The 15065-nt window shown below is 45.6% G+C and overlaps 1 protein-coding gene across 1 annotated transcript; it reads left to right on the top strand.

Annotated features, from left to right (window-relative positions):
- Positions 1-5455: 5455 nt before the first annotated feature.
- Positions 5456-12867, top strand: HOMEZ (homeobox and leucine zipper encoding; the record flags this gene model as incomplete). Its single annotated transcript, XM_082839437.1, has 2 exons — positions 5456-5549; positions 11270-12867. Exons 1-2 carry the CDS (start codon positions 5510-5512, stop codon positions 12865-12867), a joined length of 1638 nt encoding a protein of 545 aa, XP_082695563.1. The 5' UTR covers positions 5456-5509.
- Positions 12868-15065: the final 2198 nt, after the last annotated feature.

Consider the following 15065-nt stretch of genomic DNA (forward strand, 5'->3'; position numbering starts at 1 on the left):
TTGTGGTAGGGACTTTCCTCTAAAGCCTGATGACTGTACGAATGGGGGCAATTTAGGGTATAACCTGTTAGCCATGGACCGGGAAGGGCCATAAGAGAAACCATTACCATGGTCAGGGGCTCGGGTCCTTGAAGCAACACAGCAGGAACACTCTTGCCCTTTCCTCTCATCCAGACCTCAGATGTCTTCCTAAGTATTCTTCCTGTTCCTTTGTTTTCTTTTATGAATACATTATTTCTTTTATGAATATATCATTTCTCTTCACAATAAGCCCTAACTCAACTTGCCAATCTAATCCCACATTCCCTTGCTTCTAACTCCTGTGTTTCTCTGGAGCCCCTCTGGATCCTTGCAATGCGCAGGTCATAGAATCCAGAGACCTGAAAAGGCTTGTCTTTAGAGATCACTGTGTCCAGACTCCTCTAGAGATGAGGACACAGGTCCAGAGATGAGAAGGGACCCCAGCAGGGTCAGAGAATTTGTTAGTGCAACTCCAGATGGGACGTAAACCCAGGCCTCCTGACCACCTCCCATTCCCAGGCTATGAAACAGGCCTCTCTCCACAGGGTCAGACCCACGATTTTTCATGGCAAGGGACACGTCAGAAATTTTCATTTTCTGCTTCTAGTTTCCATTCCCTTCCCCGTCCAGGCAGAAAGAGAAACAAAAGGGACTGGTATGTCCCCAGCCTTGGCACTTCTTTCAGTGATATCGCTGAAGAACAGTGAAGTTGCTAAAACAAACAACAAAAACAAAACAACAACTGAATAATCTACCCATTGAATAGCTAACCTGGGGAGGAAATGAAAGTTTGCTATTTGAATCCCCCTCAGACCACCGTTCTCATCAGACCCTTCCCGAGCCTCCCCACCCTCTTCACAGTGCAGCTCTGTACACTGGGCCCCAGACCCACTCGTATTGTGCCTCACTTCAGCCTCCTCATGCAACTGCTCTCCCTTCTGGATAAAAGACCTCGTATTTGAAATAAAGTTGAAATATGAAAAGAAAGTATAAGCTACTGAGAAGTATTGTTTGTTTGGGGCTGAGGGTGGCAAGAGACCCAGAGGCACCCTGCATTTCTTGGCCATCTCATCTCTTGCAAGTCCTGTTCCCTGTCTGCTGGAGTCCTCTGGCTATGCAAAAGTTGGATGGGAAGGAGATGTAGAGGAGTTGGGCGGCCCTGGTATGAGACACCCCTATAGTATCACGGCACCCTTTTGGGTGGTGGTAGGGAAAGTTACCAGGCCCAGCTCATAGCTCCCTTGCACCCAGCACCAGCTGCTGTTGCAGTTAAAGCGAACAGCTCAGGTGAAGGCCCCGTGTTTCCCCTTGGTGGGGCGCTTTTCTTAAGGAGGCCATTTAAATTACATTCTGCTCCTTAGGCACTGGAAGGAAAAGCAAAGCCCCTTTTGTCTATCAAGGGCAATCCTAAAACAAAGGACAAGAAATATGATGGAGAGGAAAAGCGAGGACCTCTCTGTCTATTTGAAAAAGATCAAGTTCTAACATAGTATTGACTCCCACATCACCTGAATGATGGAAGAGTCCAATTATCCACCAAGTAATGAGACTGTTCCTTATAGGGAAGCCCTAGCCCGAGAATAATCAGATGCCTCATCATTACATCATAATGGCCAAGTTGTGATGTCACTGCAGAGCACCCACTCTTTAGTACACGCATTGTAATTGAAACCGGATATGCTGAAGGGTAGAGTCAGCATGAGGAGCAGATCCCCAAGAAGAGGTAAGTGGGGGCTTTCCATGGGTTCCCTCCATGGCTTATCGCCTAGGGTCTCTCTGTGGCCCTAATGTCTTTCCAGACTTCTCATATCTTAGTTTGGTGGTAGGTTTGTCTGAAATCTCTCTTCTGCAAACTCCATTGCAGCTTTTGCTATCCCAAATCCTCAATACTTGCAGTTGTGACGACTGGTCAGCCCTCACGTCTGTTTTTTAGGACAGAGCGCAGAACACTGGAGCAGGGTTTCCCTAACTGGGGCAGAAACTCACCATATCTGTTTCGTTAGTCCCAGGGATAGATCCAAGTTTTCAGTTGTCTGAAGCATACAACTTTTGGGGCCTTTTTCAAGTAAAATAAATATTTCAGAATGAGAAAAGATATTTTAAAAATTATAACTTTAAAAAAGCTGACAAATATCACAATATCACAAAATCAAGAAAAATAACATTTTAAAAATTACCTATGTGGCAAACCTAAATATTTTTCCCCACAATTTTGTTTTTGGCTGCATGCTCTTTGATAGTCTTTTTATATGATGATTATAGATAATTTTTCCGTAAAGAGGTAATTCCATCTCCATGATCACTTTAAAAAAATTCTTGATAATTAAAAAAAATTTCACCTTCACACCTTGTAAGTAATAATGTCACATAATTTGGGGGGACTTTTGTCAAACTTGGAAAAACACTACCAAATGTCTTTAGTATATGTGGTGTAAGATTTTGGAGCGTTTTCAAATTTGCAATAATGAATAACATAAACTCTGAATTTTTGACATTGGGAGTATTCCTGGAAGCTGTATGTATTAAGTTTGTTAGAGCTGCCATAACAAAATACTTAGACTGGGTGGCTTAAACAGTGGAAATTCTCTCACGGTTTTGAGGCTAGAAACCTGAGATCCAGGTGTTGGCAGGGTTGATTTCACTCTGAGGTTCCTCTCTCTTGGCTTGTGGATAGCTATCTTCTCCCTATATCTTCACATGGTCCTACCTGCATGTCTGCATCCAAATTTCCTCTTATTATAAGGACAGCAGTTATACTGAATTAGGACTCACCCTAAAGACCTCATTATAATTTAATTACCTCTGCATAGACCTTATCTCCAAATATGGTTACATTCTGAGGTACTGGGAGTTAGGACTTTAACATATGAATTTTAGCAGGACACAGTTCAGCCCATAACACTGTAATTACTATTTATTCACAGAAGTAACTGCAAATCACAGATGTGTAACTCCTACACCCAAACTAAATGTATTCCCAGCTCAACTTCGTTAGTCAATCCCCAAATACCCGTGGCCTCTTCATTGCCACTGGACAAAAGGAGAAGTGTGATGGAGGAGGAGTCAGAAAGGAAAGAGACATCAGTCTTGACCAACTGCAGTTTAAATTTTTTTTTCAAATTCTACAAAAACCTATGATCATGTTAACACATTGCTGGGACTCCTCCCATGCTTTGGAAGAGTTCTGTGCAAGAGAGGGCCCTTCCTCCAACTTCCTTAGCTATTAGGTCATTGTGTGTCTGGTCAGTCCTGCTATATTTCTGAGCCATGCAAAGGGAGAGGGAGTTTTCACCAAAGATTAAGGATGATGTGGTAAATCCACATTCTTCAGCACTAGTCCCTGGAAGAGCTGGGATGATTACTGTCTTGCTGAAGGTGGGACCCTCCCTTCTCTGATAATGTCAAGTCTGGACCTCTTCCTCTCTTCCACTCCCCCACCCCAGTCCACTCTATCTTCTAAAGTGTTAGGGTGATAGCTGATTCATTTTGCTGTACAGCAGAAACTAACACAACATTGTAAAGCAACTATACTCCAATAAAAATTAATAAAACACAAAAAATAAAGTGTTAGGGTGAAACCCACATAAAGGAGGGAGGCTTCAGCCTGTTCTCCAGAACTGGGGCAGAGGAGTTTCTTCTTTGCTTGGATTCTTCCTCCCTTAAATCTGTCTTTGATTCTTCTCCCTACACCTGAATTGGGAGTGAGTATCCTTCTGAGACAAGAAATGTGACTGAGTTGTCTACCTTTCATAATTCCCAGCCCATGATCTGTGATGCCCAGAGTGACTGACTGAACCCTCCAGGGGCAGCCACTAAATTTTCACAGTTCCTGCCTGGCTTTCCAGCCAAATAAGCGTGAGTTCTTCCGGGTCAATCCAGTTTCATTGTTTGGATTATAAAACAATAAGCTCTCCATCGACAACTGAGGGCTGCCTGCTGCCTACAGTGTTTCACTTTTCCCTTCCTTCGTTACATACAAACCATTGGCGTATTGTAATAAGTCATGATTTAGGAGAAGTTCTGTATGTACCACCAGCCCTGGCTTAAACCCTCAGGGATCAAAAGTTTCTAATTCTAAAGCTGAGAATATTCTTTCTGTTGCTTACTCCTATCATGTTTTTGCAGGATACTAGTTTGAAGGGCATGGCTCTTAGGAGTTGAGATTGTTACTAAATGTATTGAGGGAGAGAGGGGAGGAAGGGGCAAATGCAGGGCCAGCAACGGAAAATGGGGCTCCAAGCTGAATTAAAGATATATTTCTCATGCTTGGCAACCTTGAAAGAGCTCTTGACCTTAGACTGGAGCAATGAAGAATCAGAAGTAGCGATTATGGTGGTTGACTTTTAGGGGGTACAGGGGGAGTGGCGAGATCTGTGGAATACAGGGCAAAGTCTGAAATTGTTTTATAAGTTATTGTCGGTATATAAGCTATTGTGACCTAAATAATACAAGAGGAGACTAGCATGAGAACAGAAGACTCACTTCAGAAAGTATTGTTCCCAAGTTTTAGTCAGAAGACTGAGAATCCTAACTATACAAACTTTTGGCCCAGAATTTCGGTGTGGAATACTGTTTCGGTGGAAAGACCATTTTATCGCACTCCCTTTCTTTACAACAAAAACCAAGGTCCCCAAATATGAGGCACATTTCCAGGTCCTCTTTACTAGGGCGGAGGGGGTGGGTAAGTCCGAACGAGGTGACCTCTAGCACTTCGTCTTTGAGAACACCTGTCTGGTGACAGCTGGACCCGGGAAGTGGCCGAAGGTGCCGGGCTGCTAGGATCCTCGTCTTTAAGGGTGTCCAAGACATTTGATCCATCTCGAGAACAAGTTCCCGGTTGCTCTAGGCGCTTCGTTTACAGTGACGCTGCTGACAGCGGTTGGGCCCTCGTCTGGGAACGCGCGTCTCCTGTGTGAGGCTGGCAAAGGGATACTGAAAAAGTCTTCCTTCCGAAGGAAACAAATGGGGAGTAGTTGTAGGCGGTCTGGACGGTTCAGCAAACTGCTGTTAATTTCTTGGGGAATTCCAGAAGGAACATTGCCCAGTGGACCCCGAAGATCCGGCCCCCACAAGGCGAGGGTGGGAGGGGGTACCATTCACTGCATCCTAGCCCGGGGGGACATCTTCTCTGCCCCACGCAGCCAATAGCCACCCCGGCTGAGGCCCACGGAGCCAATAGCCGACTTCAACCGAGGCCCACGCAGCCAATGGCCGGCCCAGTCTGTTCCGCCGGGGCCCGCCCACCTGCGTTCACCAATCAGGACTCTGGCCACCTTGGCACCGCCCCTGGAGCCCGCCCCACCCATCCGCCCCGCCTCCAACTCGCTGAAGCAGGGCTGGGCTAGACGGGCGCGCTTTCGGGGGCGGGGGGGGGGCAGTCCCGGTCCCAGCCCTCCGCGCGGGTGGGCTCGGAGCAGGCCGCACCGGGCAGCAACCCCACTCTCACCCCGGAGGCCCCCTGCCCTTTCTCCCCCTTTCCCCCCGGCCCATGGTGCGAGGCTGGGAGCCGCCGCCCGGGCCGGACTGCGGTGAGTGATCCCCAGCCCCTTCGACTTCCCCTCCCAGCCCCTGTACGATCTCCGACCCCCGGAGCCCCATCCCCGCGCTGGGGGGAGGAGAATTCTAGGTTCGAAGTCGCCTGGTTCTCTCTCCTTTCTCCTCTGGACTTTTCGGTTCCCTGTTGTAACTGGGGGAGGGTGAGTGGGTGTGTAGGGAGGAGGGGAAGGCTGGGTAGGGACGCCCTTGGCGAGGGGAGGGTTTGAGATTCTCCTGCTTCCTGGGGCTCATCGCCCCAAGTGCAGGAACTTTTTGTTCTCTGACCCAGTTTGGAGCCTTCTAGACTGCCTGTGAAATGGAGGATAGGAGAAACGTTTCCTTCCCAGGCCTCCCCTCCTCCCCTCCATGACTACCTCCTAGCGACCTCAACACATGTACAGAAACCTGGCCTTATTCCTGGGGAGCAGTTGCCTTTGGGAATGAAAGGTTTAAGAGAAATTGCCCCCTCTGACCCCTACCCAGACATACTCAGAAAACCAACTAGGAAAGTGAGAACCTGAGTCCTCAGAGGTTCCTGGTGTTGCGTCCTAATCTGAGACTTCTAAACTGAAAGAAGACTCAAGCTGAGACCTATTTGGTAATGAGGGCCCAGATGTGATATTTTGTCATATGAACCCCCTTCTCACCATACATTTGAAGCGCTTTTTATGATTAGGATACGTAGGTGGCAGTAATTGAAAAAAAAAACCGAAAAAACAAAAAAGCCAGTTAAAGTTGGGAATTTTTTAAATGATGCATACATATCTTAAGAACTGTCATTAAAAGTACGTTCATTTCACCAATCTCTTCGGTTAGTGTCCAGGCGTTTTCTTTATGTAAGTATGCTGATTGGCAGTCCCAATTGTCTTTCTAGGATAAACGACATAAGTGAATCTCAAATCTGGCTGCACCCTGAGAACTTTTTAAAAACTACTTATGCCTGAGCCCCAGTCCAGGCTAATTAAGTCAGAATGAGGAGGTTGATGCCCTGGTTTAAGTTTCCCAGGTAATTCTAATGTGCAGCCTGAGCCTGGAGCCACTGCCTCTCATCATCTGTGATTTCCACGTTTGGTTTCTTTAAAGTGGAGTAAGAATTCAAACACTTTTGAAGCAATCTGAGTGCAGAATACTTCTGAGTTTTTTAAATCCCCAGCCCCTTCAGTCTTTTACAGTTTTCTTGCCTACTCCCAACTCAAAAAAAATTTTTAATATACACTCCTTTGTATTATGTCTTTCCAAAGCATTTGACTTTGTTTTCATAGAAACAGTTTTTTTCTTTTGGCCGCTCTGTGCGGCTTGTGAGATCTTACTTCCCCAACCAGGGATTGAACCCGGGCCCTCAGCAGTGAAAGCACGGTGTCCTAACTACTGGACTGCCAGGGAATTCCCAGAAACAATTCTTAATGCACTCATTTTTCATAGATTTATGTGATGTTTAATTATTATATACAGAAAAACAATGAGCCTAAGCAGGTTTGGAATTACACACAACTGGCCTAAGCACATAGGGCAGCTGAAGGAAGCAGCTAACTTTGCCATACTAGAGTAGCCTACCAGTCTCTAGTTTCCAGTGCACTATGGGTATTGATAATGTAATCCAGTAGGGGTCAGTTAAGCCAGGCTTTTGGCCCAGTTGAACACCCCTCACTTCCACTCTCTCCAACTAATATCACCAATGCCTAGTCGTTTCTAGACTAATTCAGATTCTCTTGAGTCTTTCAACCATTCTTTCCATTCATTCATAAACTGTTTCTCTTTAAGCATTACCACCATTGCTTTTATTAAGTTGAGAGGACATAAGGCAGAGTTTATTAACCAGGACTTCTGGGCAATCAGCAAACCCCCGGAGATTATACTTTATGTAATGTGTAAGTGTGAATGTTTATGGGGCGGGGGGGGGGGGGCAGTAAGTCATAACTTTCTGAGAGTTTATAACTTCTGATTTTCAAAGAGGTTCATGATCCAAAAAGTTGAGAAGCACATGAATTGAATATCACTAAAAGTCCTTTAAGGCCCTTGAAAACTATCACCAAAACACATTTCATTCAGAAACATACCTCAGTTCTCTGAATAAAGATTTAGGGAATTTAGCAGGCTCATATCTGGTCTCTCACTTGAACTGTTTCCTGCTTTTAACCATAAGCCTAGGCTTGAGGGTTTTTTGGCACCGTGCAGCATGCGGGATTAGTTCCCCCACCAGGGATCAAACCCGTGCCCCTTGCAGTCCTGCAGTGGAAGTGCGGAATCCTAACCACTGGATCACCAGGAAATTCCCAGCCTAGGTTCAAGTTCTGAAGACCTCTTTTTCCTAGGATTGTGTGAACACCTACACTGGAAGTTTAAGGCAGCCCATTCTTTTCTGCCTTTTGTCCAGGGGTATGGAAAGCCCAAAGGGAAATAAGGGTGTTACCCTGACTGTATTTTTTATTAGTGATTTTAAGTAGCAGTGGGGCATATCTGGCATGGATACAAGTTTAGTAATAATTCAGAATTGATAATACCACTACCACCACCTCTGCTCAGAGGAGTCCTTATTTCTCCAGCTTTCCTTCCCTTTTTCTCCCATCTCCAAATGAAGTACGAGGACATAAGACACTATAGTGTCTTCACTGTGGTTTTGATTACTGTAGGGTCTACCCTCTTTGTTATAGTTCTCATGAGCCACTCCCTGGATAGTTTTCTCCTATATCAAAGCCAGATTCTTCCAGGGAGGTACCAGCTCTACATCTGTGCCCTGATTTAAGCCACCATTCTGTATCAGGAAGTCTTCCACAACTTGTGTTTTGTGTCACTGGGAAACTGTAGATACATACAGTACACCAGATATGACCTTTCCATTACTGTATGTTATACTGAAATATCAAGCTGATATGGGAATCTGACAATAGCAAACCACATGAATGAAAGTAAAATGCTTCCTGGTGGGCTTATAGCTGTGCCTGCCTTATTTCCTGTCTGGCAGTCTTCATCCTCACACTGGACTGCTTTATTCCTTACGCTACCTTTTCCTCGTATCTGAACTGTTACTGTAACCTTAAAAAACAGGACACAGATAAGGTTAAGTGGATGTCAAGTGCTGGAACATCAAGTATTCTCCAGCTTAGATTTGGTGGTGTTCCTGGTGGGCCACAATTTCCAAATGGTAGTTTAGTGCCTGGCTGTGCAAGCACTTCCTCACAGCCCCTCAGCTGTGTCTGGGATGGACCTGGAGGGTAAAGGTAGAGCTACCACACTGGCAATTCACCTAGTAATCAAAAAGAACTTATATCCAAATTATGGATTCAATTCTAAAGCAGTGATTTTGCTACTTTTTAAAAGTTGCAAAATACTTTCTGGAATTATATCCAACTCCCCAAATATAAAAAGTACAAAATCTAGACACCCTGGTTTCCTCCACTGCTCATTAGGATTAAGACTGCAATAACAGACTGAAACAGTCATTTTAAAGGATTCAGTCTTTGCCTCACTTCCCCTGTTGTCTAAGAGGAGCATCACCTTATATCAGAATCAGCCCGTGAGGCTGAAGCAATGATAAAAGCTCTAATTTATTGAGCCTTTACTTTGGTCTAGGCATGACGTCAGTTGCATTTTTTTTTTTTTTGCTGTAGGCGGGCCTCTCACTGTTGTGGCCTCTCCCGTTGCGGAGCACAGGCTCTGGACGCGCAGGCCCGGCGGCCATGGCTCACGGGCCCAGCCGCTCCGCGGCACGTGGGATCCTCCCGGACTGGGGCACAAACCCGCGTCCCCTGCATCGGCAGGCGGACTCTCAACCACTGCGCCACCAGGGAAGCCCATCAGTTGCATTTTTTGATTTAGTCATAAACTTGCAAGGTAGACGCTGTTATGACCTCCTTTTATTCTGATGGGAAAATAAAGCTTAGCGAGCACTCTAGGGAGTGGAGAAGCTGCGATTCACCTCAAATCTGCCTCACCCCAGACCTCCACCTCTACCAGCTCTAGGCCCCGCCTACACATGACATCTAGCACACAGTAGGTGCTCTGTAAAAATATATGTAACTTTACATACATTCAACATTGTCTCCATTTTCTACACATGAGGAAACTGAGGCTCCTATAAGTTCAGTAGCTTTTGCCCAAGATCACATGGCTGGTGGCAGAATTGGGATTCAAACTGCAGGCTGGCCTTAATCATATTTTAACCCACTATGCCATGCTGCCTTCATTTACCCTCTTAAGGTTCTCTTAAAGCTGTACTGCTTCTAGGGTCTGCATGGCCTTCAGTTTGTTAAGATTTGCTTGTTAAAAGGGAACGGTGACACCCATTAGAATGCTTCCGAAGTTTTCTGCTCATCATATAAAATCCCCGATATTACACTGCACTATGTGTAACTTTCTGGACTTGAGATTTTTCTCAATTCATCATGTAGCATTTATATTGGAATCCTGTCCTATCCATAACATATCAGAAGTAATATTTATAAACTCAGATGGGATTCCTCTAAGAGTAAAGGATGACAGATGTTTTAAAGTCTCTAATGCCCACACAGGGAGCCGAGTTAAAATTTGGTCAACGGGGAACTCCCTGGCGGTCCAGTGGTTAGGACTCTGTGCTTCCACTGCAGGAGGCACGGGTTCCTCCCTGGTTGGGGAACTAAGATCCCAAAAGCCCCAGGCATGGCCAAAAAAAAAAAAAAAAAAAAAAGATTGGTCAACAGAATTATTCTGGGAAATAGCTTGAGCAGGTTTCCAAGAATGAAGCGTAGTCAGAGGCTTTCCCTGCAGTCCCCACAGCCACGATGACCCTGGGAGCCCTGGTGCTGCTGGGTAGCTTGCAGGACCCGGTTACAGTTTATAATGAGCGAGCCCACCTGGTTCTGAGAAGAAAGCTGGACTGAAAAGATAAGAGCTGAGGGCCTCCCGTCTTGTGCGGAGGGGCTGCTAAGGTCTGAGGGAGCTCTCTAGGCTCCCTGGAGAGAGACTCAGCAGTTGGAAGAGACAAAGGCTGGGGGGAGGGGAATAACCTTTGTTCTGAGGATGACAGGGGTAGGAAACGTTCCCCTCCCTCTACCCTAACCAGACCAAAACCGAGGGGGAGTGAGCCCCATTTATCCCAGATAGCTGACCTATCTTATCCTACTGAGAGTTAGAAAAAAACCCCATCAATCCCCTCCCCCTAACACTCGCCCACCAAGAAGGGAAAGAAAAGGGGGCTGGGCAGAGGGACTGTGCTCTTCTACCTTCTAGATTTTCACACGTTGTATTCTTAACCTTTCCATATTCTAGAGATAATCTAGAGATAACTCTAGAGATAATCTGTTAGGAGCTAAAGTGTTCTGGGATTACACCTCTTCTTGTTTTCTTGGTGAGTCTTAGTTTTGTCATTCTTGTTCCATTAACTTAGAGGGTGAAGTGAATTTGAATGGGAAAGATAAAGGCTATAAGGATGTTTTCCTTTTTAACCTCGGAAGTCAGATTTCGTTTTTGGTGACAACACTCACTAGTCTTGTGACTTGGGATAATTTAACCTCTATGGACTTCGGTTTTTTCATACTTACAAGGGAATTATAGCAGGCTCTGATGATTCACAAGGTTATGAAAATTAAATGAGAAATTGTTATGCACTTTAAAAGCAATCCAGTACAGTACATGTAGAAGTTGATTGTATTGGAGTCCAACGTTTTGTTTGGTAGAAATTGAACAATGGGTTGAAAGACGAGCCCCAGTGATCGAGCTGTTTCTCTTCTTATTACAGCTATCTCTGAAGGGCACAAATCAGAAAGCACCATGCCTCCTAATAAAGAGGCCAGCGGTCTTAATAGCTCCCCTGCGGGGCTCATCTGTCTCCCTCCAATCTCTGAGGAGCTACAACTTGTGTGGACCCAAGCAGCCCAGACTAGTGAGCTGGATGGCAATGAACACTTGCTACAAACCTTCAGCTACTTTCCGTATCCCAGTTTAGCAGACATTGCCCTTCTCTGCCTACGCTATGGGCTGCAGATGGAGAAAGTCAAGACTTGGTTCATGGCCCAGCGCCTCCGCTGTGGCATTAGCTGGTCATCCGAAGAAATTGAAGAGACTCGAGCCCGAGTAGTCTACCATCGGGACCAACTCCATTTCAAATCCCTTCTCTCTTTTACTCATCATGCAGGGCGGCCCCCAGAGGAGGTGCCTCCTTCTCCAGTGCCACCTCCAGAACAAGTTGGTCTTGGAATAGTTCCCCTGACTCTTGGCGAGCCCACCCAGATGAAAGGATTGAAGGTAGAGCCCTCAGAGCCCTCAGAGCCACTGAGTCACCAGAAAGCAAAGGAGCCCCTGATGGCACCTGGCAGTGGGGCATTCCCCCACCAATCACAATTTTGGCAGGATCTTCAAAGCAGCGGCCTCTCTAAGGAGCAGGCAGGCAAGGGTCCCGACCAGTCACACGGCCTAGGTACTGCTTCCTGGAACCACTCCACAGCTGTCCACCAGCCCCGTGCTCGGGATAAGCCTCCACCCGTCTCATTACTTGCCAGTAGTTGTAAGAAGGAGTCAGCATCTAATGTGACTCCTCCTTCCTCTACCTCTTCTTCCTCTTTCCAGGTACTGGCTAATGGAGCTACTGCCACCTCTAAACCCCTCCAGCCACTGGGCTGTATCCCACAGCCACTGTCACCCAATGAACAGGCACTACGCCCACAGCTGGAGCCAGCCTGGCCCCAGGGGCTAAGGCATAACTCAGCACCTGGTAGGGTTGGCCCTGCAGAGTACCTTTCCCCAGATATGCAACGCCAGCGAAAGACCAAGCGCAAAACCAAAGAGCAGCTGGCTATCCTCAAATCGTTTTTTTTACAGTGCCAGTGGGCACGGCGTGAGGATTACCATAAATTAGAGCAGATCACTGGCTTACCTCGGCCTGAGATTATTCAGTGGTTTGGTGACACACGCTATGCCTTGAAGCATGGGCAACTAAAATGGTTTCGGGACAACGCAGTACCTGGTGCCCCTAGTTTCCAGGATCCAGCAATTCCCACACCACCACCTTCAACCCGCTCCTTGAATGAATGGGCTGAGACACCACCTCTGCCGATCCCCCCACCCCCACCAGATATACGACCCTTGGAAAGGTACTGGTCAACCCACCAACAGCTACGGGAAAGTGATATCCCTCAACTGAGTCAGGCATCAAGGCTTAGCACCCAGCAGGTACTGGATTGGTTTGACTCTCGATTACCTGAGCCAGCTGAAGTGGTGGTTTGTCTAGATGAAGAGCAGGAAGAGGAGGAGGAAGAACTGCCAGAAGATTATGAGGATGAAGAGGAGGAGGAGGAAGACGACGACGACGACGATGATGATGTGATCATCCAGGACTGAGGGTGCACTGGGGGAGGGGAGGTCTGTTACTAAAAGACGAACCAACTTAGTAACTGTTTAAACAAAGAAACCACATTTTTTAACTTACCTTGTGGCAAAGAACTGAAAAGCTTTGTGTTTTTGAGGGTGGGGGACAGCGGGATGTAGTAAGGGTGGACCAGGGAGGATGATCATGGAGGACAAAGCAAGGTGGGGATTGGATGGGCAGAAATCCAGGCCTCCAGCCTCAATGAGAAGAGTGCTATGGGTCTGGTCCAAACTATGGGGCCGGGAAAAGGCTCTTGCTCTCCTCGTATTGGCTGTTCTTTCCCCTTAGTGTACTACGGCCTACATCTATGGAGGACTAGAAAGGAGGTGTAAAGATTCCAGTACATCCCCCAGTCCCACCCCACCATTTTCCTTGGAATATAAGGCTGCCTTGCACCCCTTCTTTTCTCTCTGAGCACAAGTCCACACACAATGCAGCCAAGAATCTCAGTATGTCCCAGTCAATCACAAATACTTCCTCTTCCTTATACCAGCTTGACTTTATATGTTTTCCTGCTGCTTTATTGAGTCACACAGGGAGCAGAATGTTTTCGTTTCTAATACTGGACCACTATGCCTTGTACCTTTTTACCTTTCCCAAACCCCCATTCTGTTCACTATTTGTCTCAGGGTAAATCTTCCCCCCGGAGCTTGTGAAAAAGTTTAATAATTGGGTGGAGAATAATTTAGACTGGATATTTATTGGAGGTGGGAATTAGGGGAGATGTCCTTTAAAAAAAAAGTAGAATTAGAATTACAGAGGGGTAGAGAGGAGAGGGAATGGTTTCTACTGTTCGGAAGGACAGTGCAGGTAGGTTCCAGGTTTGGTTTTACAAACCTGACAGTCCCTCCTGCCTAGCTTGACATAGACTGATTTTTTTATCTTTTTGGTGTTGGTTTAATGTGTCCAGAAAAGAGACTTTTCCCTCACTTTATACAATCTGTCTTGGAGACAGAGGGACCATGGTCCTTAACTGAATTAATTGATGTTTTAGAATGGTTTTCATCAGTTGGGGTCAGACATAAAGGTATCAGTGGGTTAACCATCTAGAAATAAAAAAGTGGAAAGCCCCAAATTGCTAGAATAATAATAAAAAGGCCAAAAATAAAATTGTTTCTCTCACCTCCACTTTGCCACTTCTATGGTTTAGAGATTAATGGAGCCAAATCCATTAACTTTCTGATTTAGTATACTTTTTATTTATTTTTGAAGCGGCAGGATATAGTGAGGTAAAGTAAAAGAACAAAAACTTGAAAAGTTAGTAGATCAGTTTCTATCACTAGGCAGACTTTTTTCTGCACCTGCTACAGCACAGGCTCTTGCTCAGAAGAGAGGGAGTTTAGAAATGCCTTTAAAATAAATTCAGTTTCAGAAAGGGTAGTGGGATCCTATTCAGCTACAAGGTCATTCCCAAGACCAAATTTATTTCTGGCAGATGCTATCTTTACATTTTTCCAATATTTTTGCTTAAGGCATGCCTGCCAGTGGCCTACCCATTTAATCCCTCATTTCTACCCCTTAGTACCCAAAGAAGAATAAATGTTTGATCTCAGTGGTAGTGTTCTTTGCCCATTCCACCATTTGAGAGCTTGTAATACCAATAGAGTTGCAGTAGCAATAAAAGGACATCCTCTTTATTTCATTATCTGTGTACTTTAGTAAGCCTGTGTCTCCAACCGTTACCAAACAGAAAGGAAAATCAACATATTTAATAGTAACTAGGCACAGAGGAAACAATAGGCAAATAGAAAAAGTGTAATAAATTAGGGCAAGGAACAGTGTTGTGGCTTGTTAACATCGGCAGTGGGAGAATATATCCAAAGCTAAAAAGTGAAATCCAGAAATAAAACATGGTTAATAAGTATATCACCCCCCCCCACCCCCAATGATGCCAAGAATTGTTTTTATAACCTTGTTTCAAGTTGCAGGAAATAAGGGAGCTATCTGTATCTTGTGGGAGAGATATAAACATCTTCCTGAAGCTCTGACCTGACCATTTTCATAGGAAGTAATACAGGGTATATAGGGTTAAGATTGAGAGAGAGAAGGTACAGAGTGAAACCAGGAAACAAGGTAGGGGTACATTTTCCAAGGCCATCACACCTAAATGAGTATGAGATGCTACCGTCCGTCCTTCAGCAGTATGTATAGATCACATCTTGAAAATGGT

Source organism: Leucopleurus acutus (genome assembly GCF_964270905.1).
Source record: "Leucopleurus acutus genome assembly, chromosome: 1".
NCBI classification, from domain to species: Eukaryota; Metazoa; Chordata; class Mammalia; order Artiodactyla; family Delphinidae; genus Leucopleurus; species Leucopleurus acutus.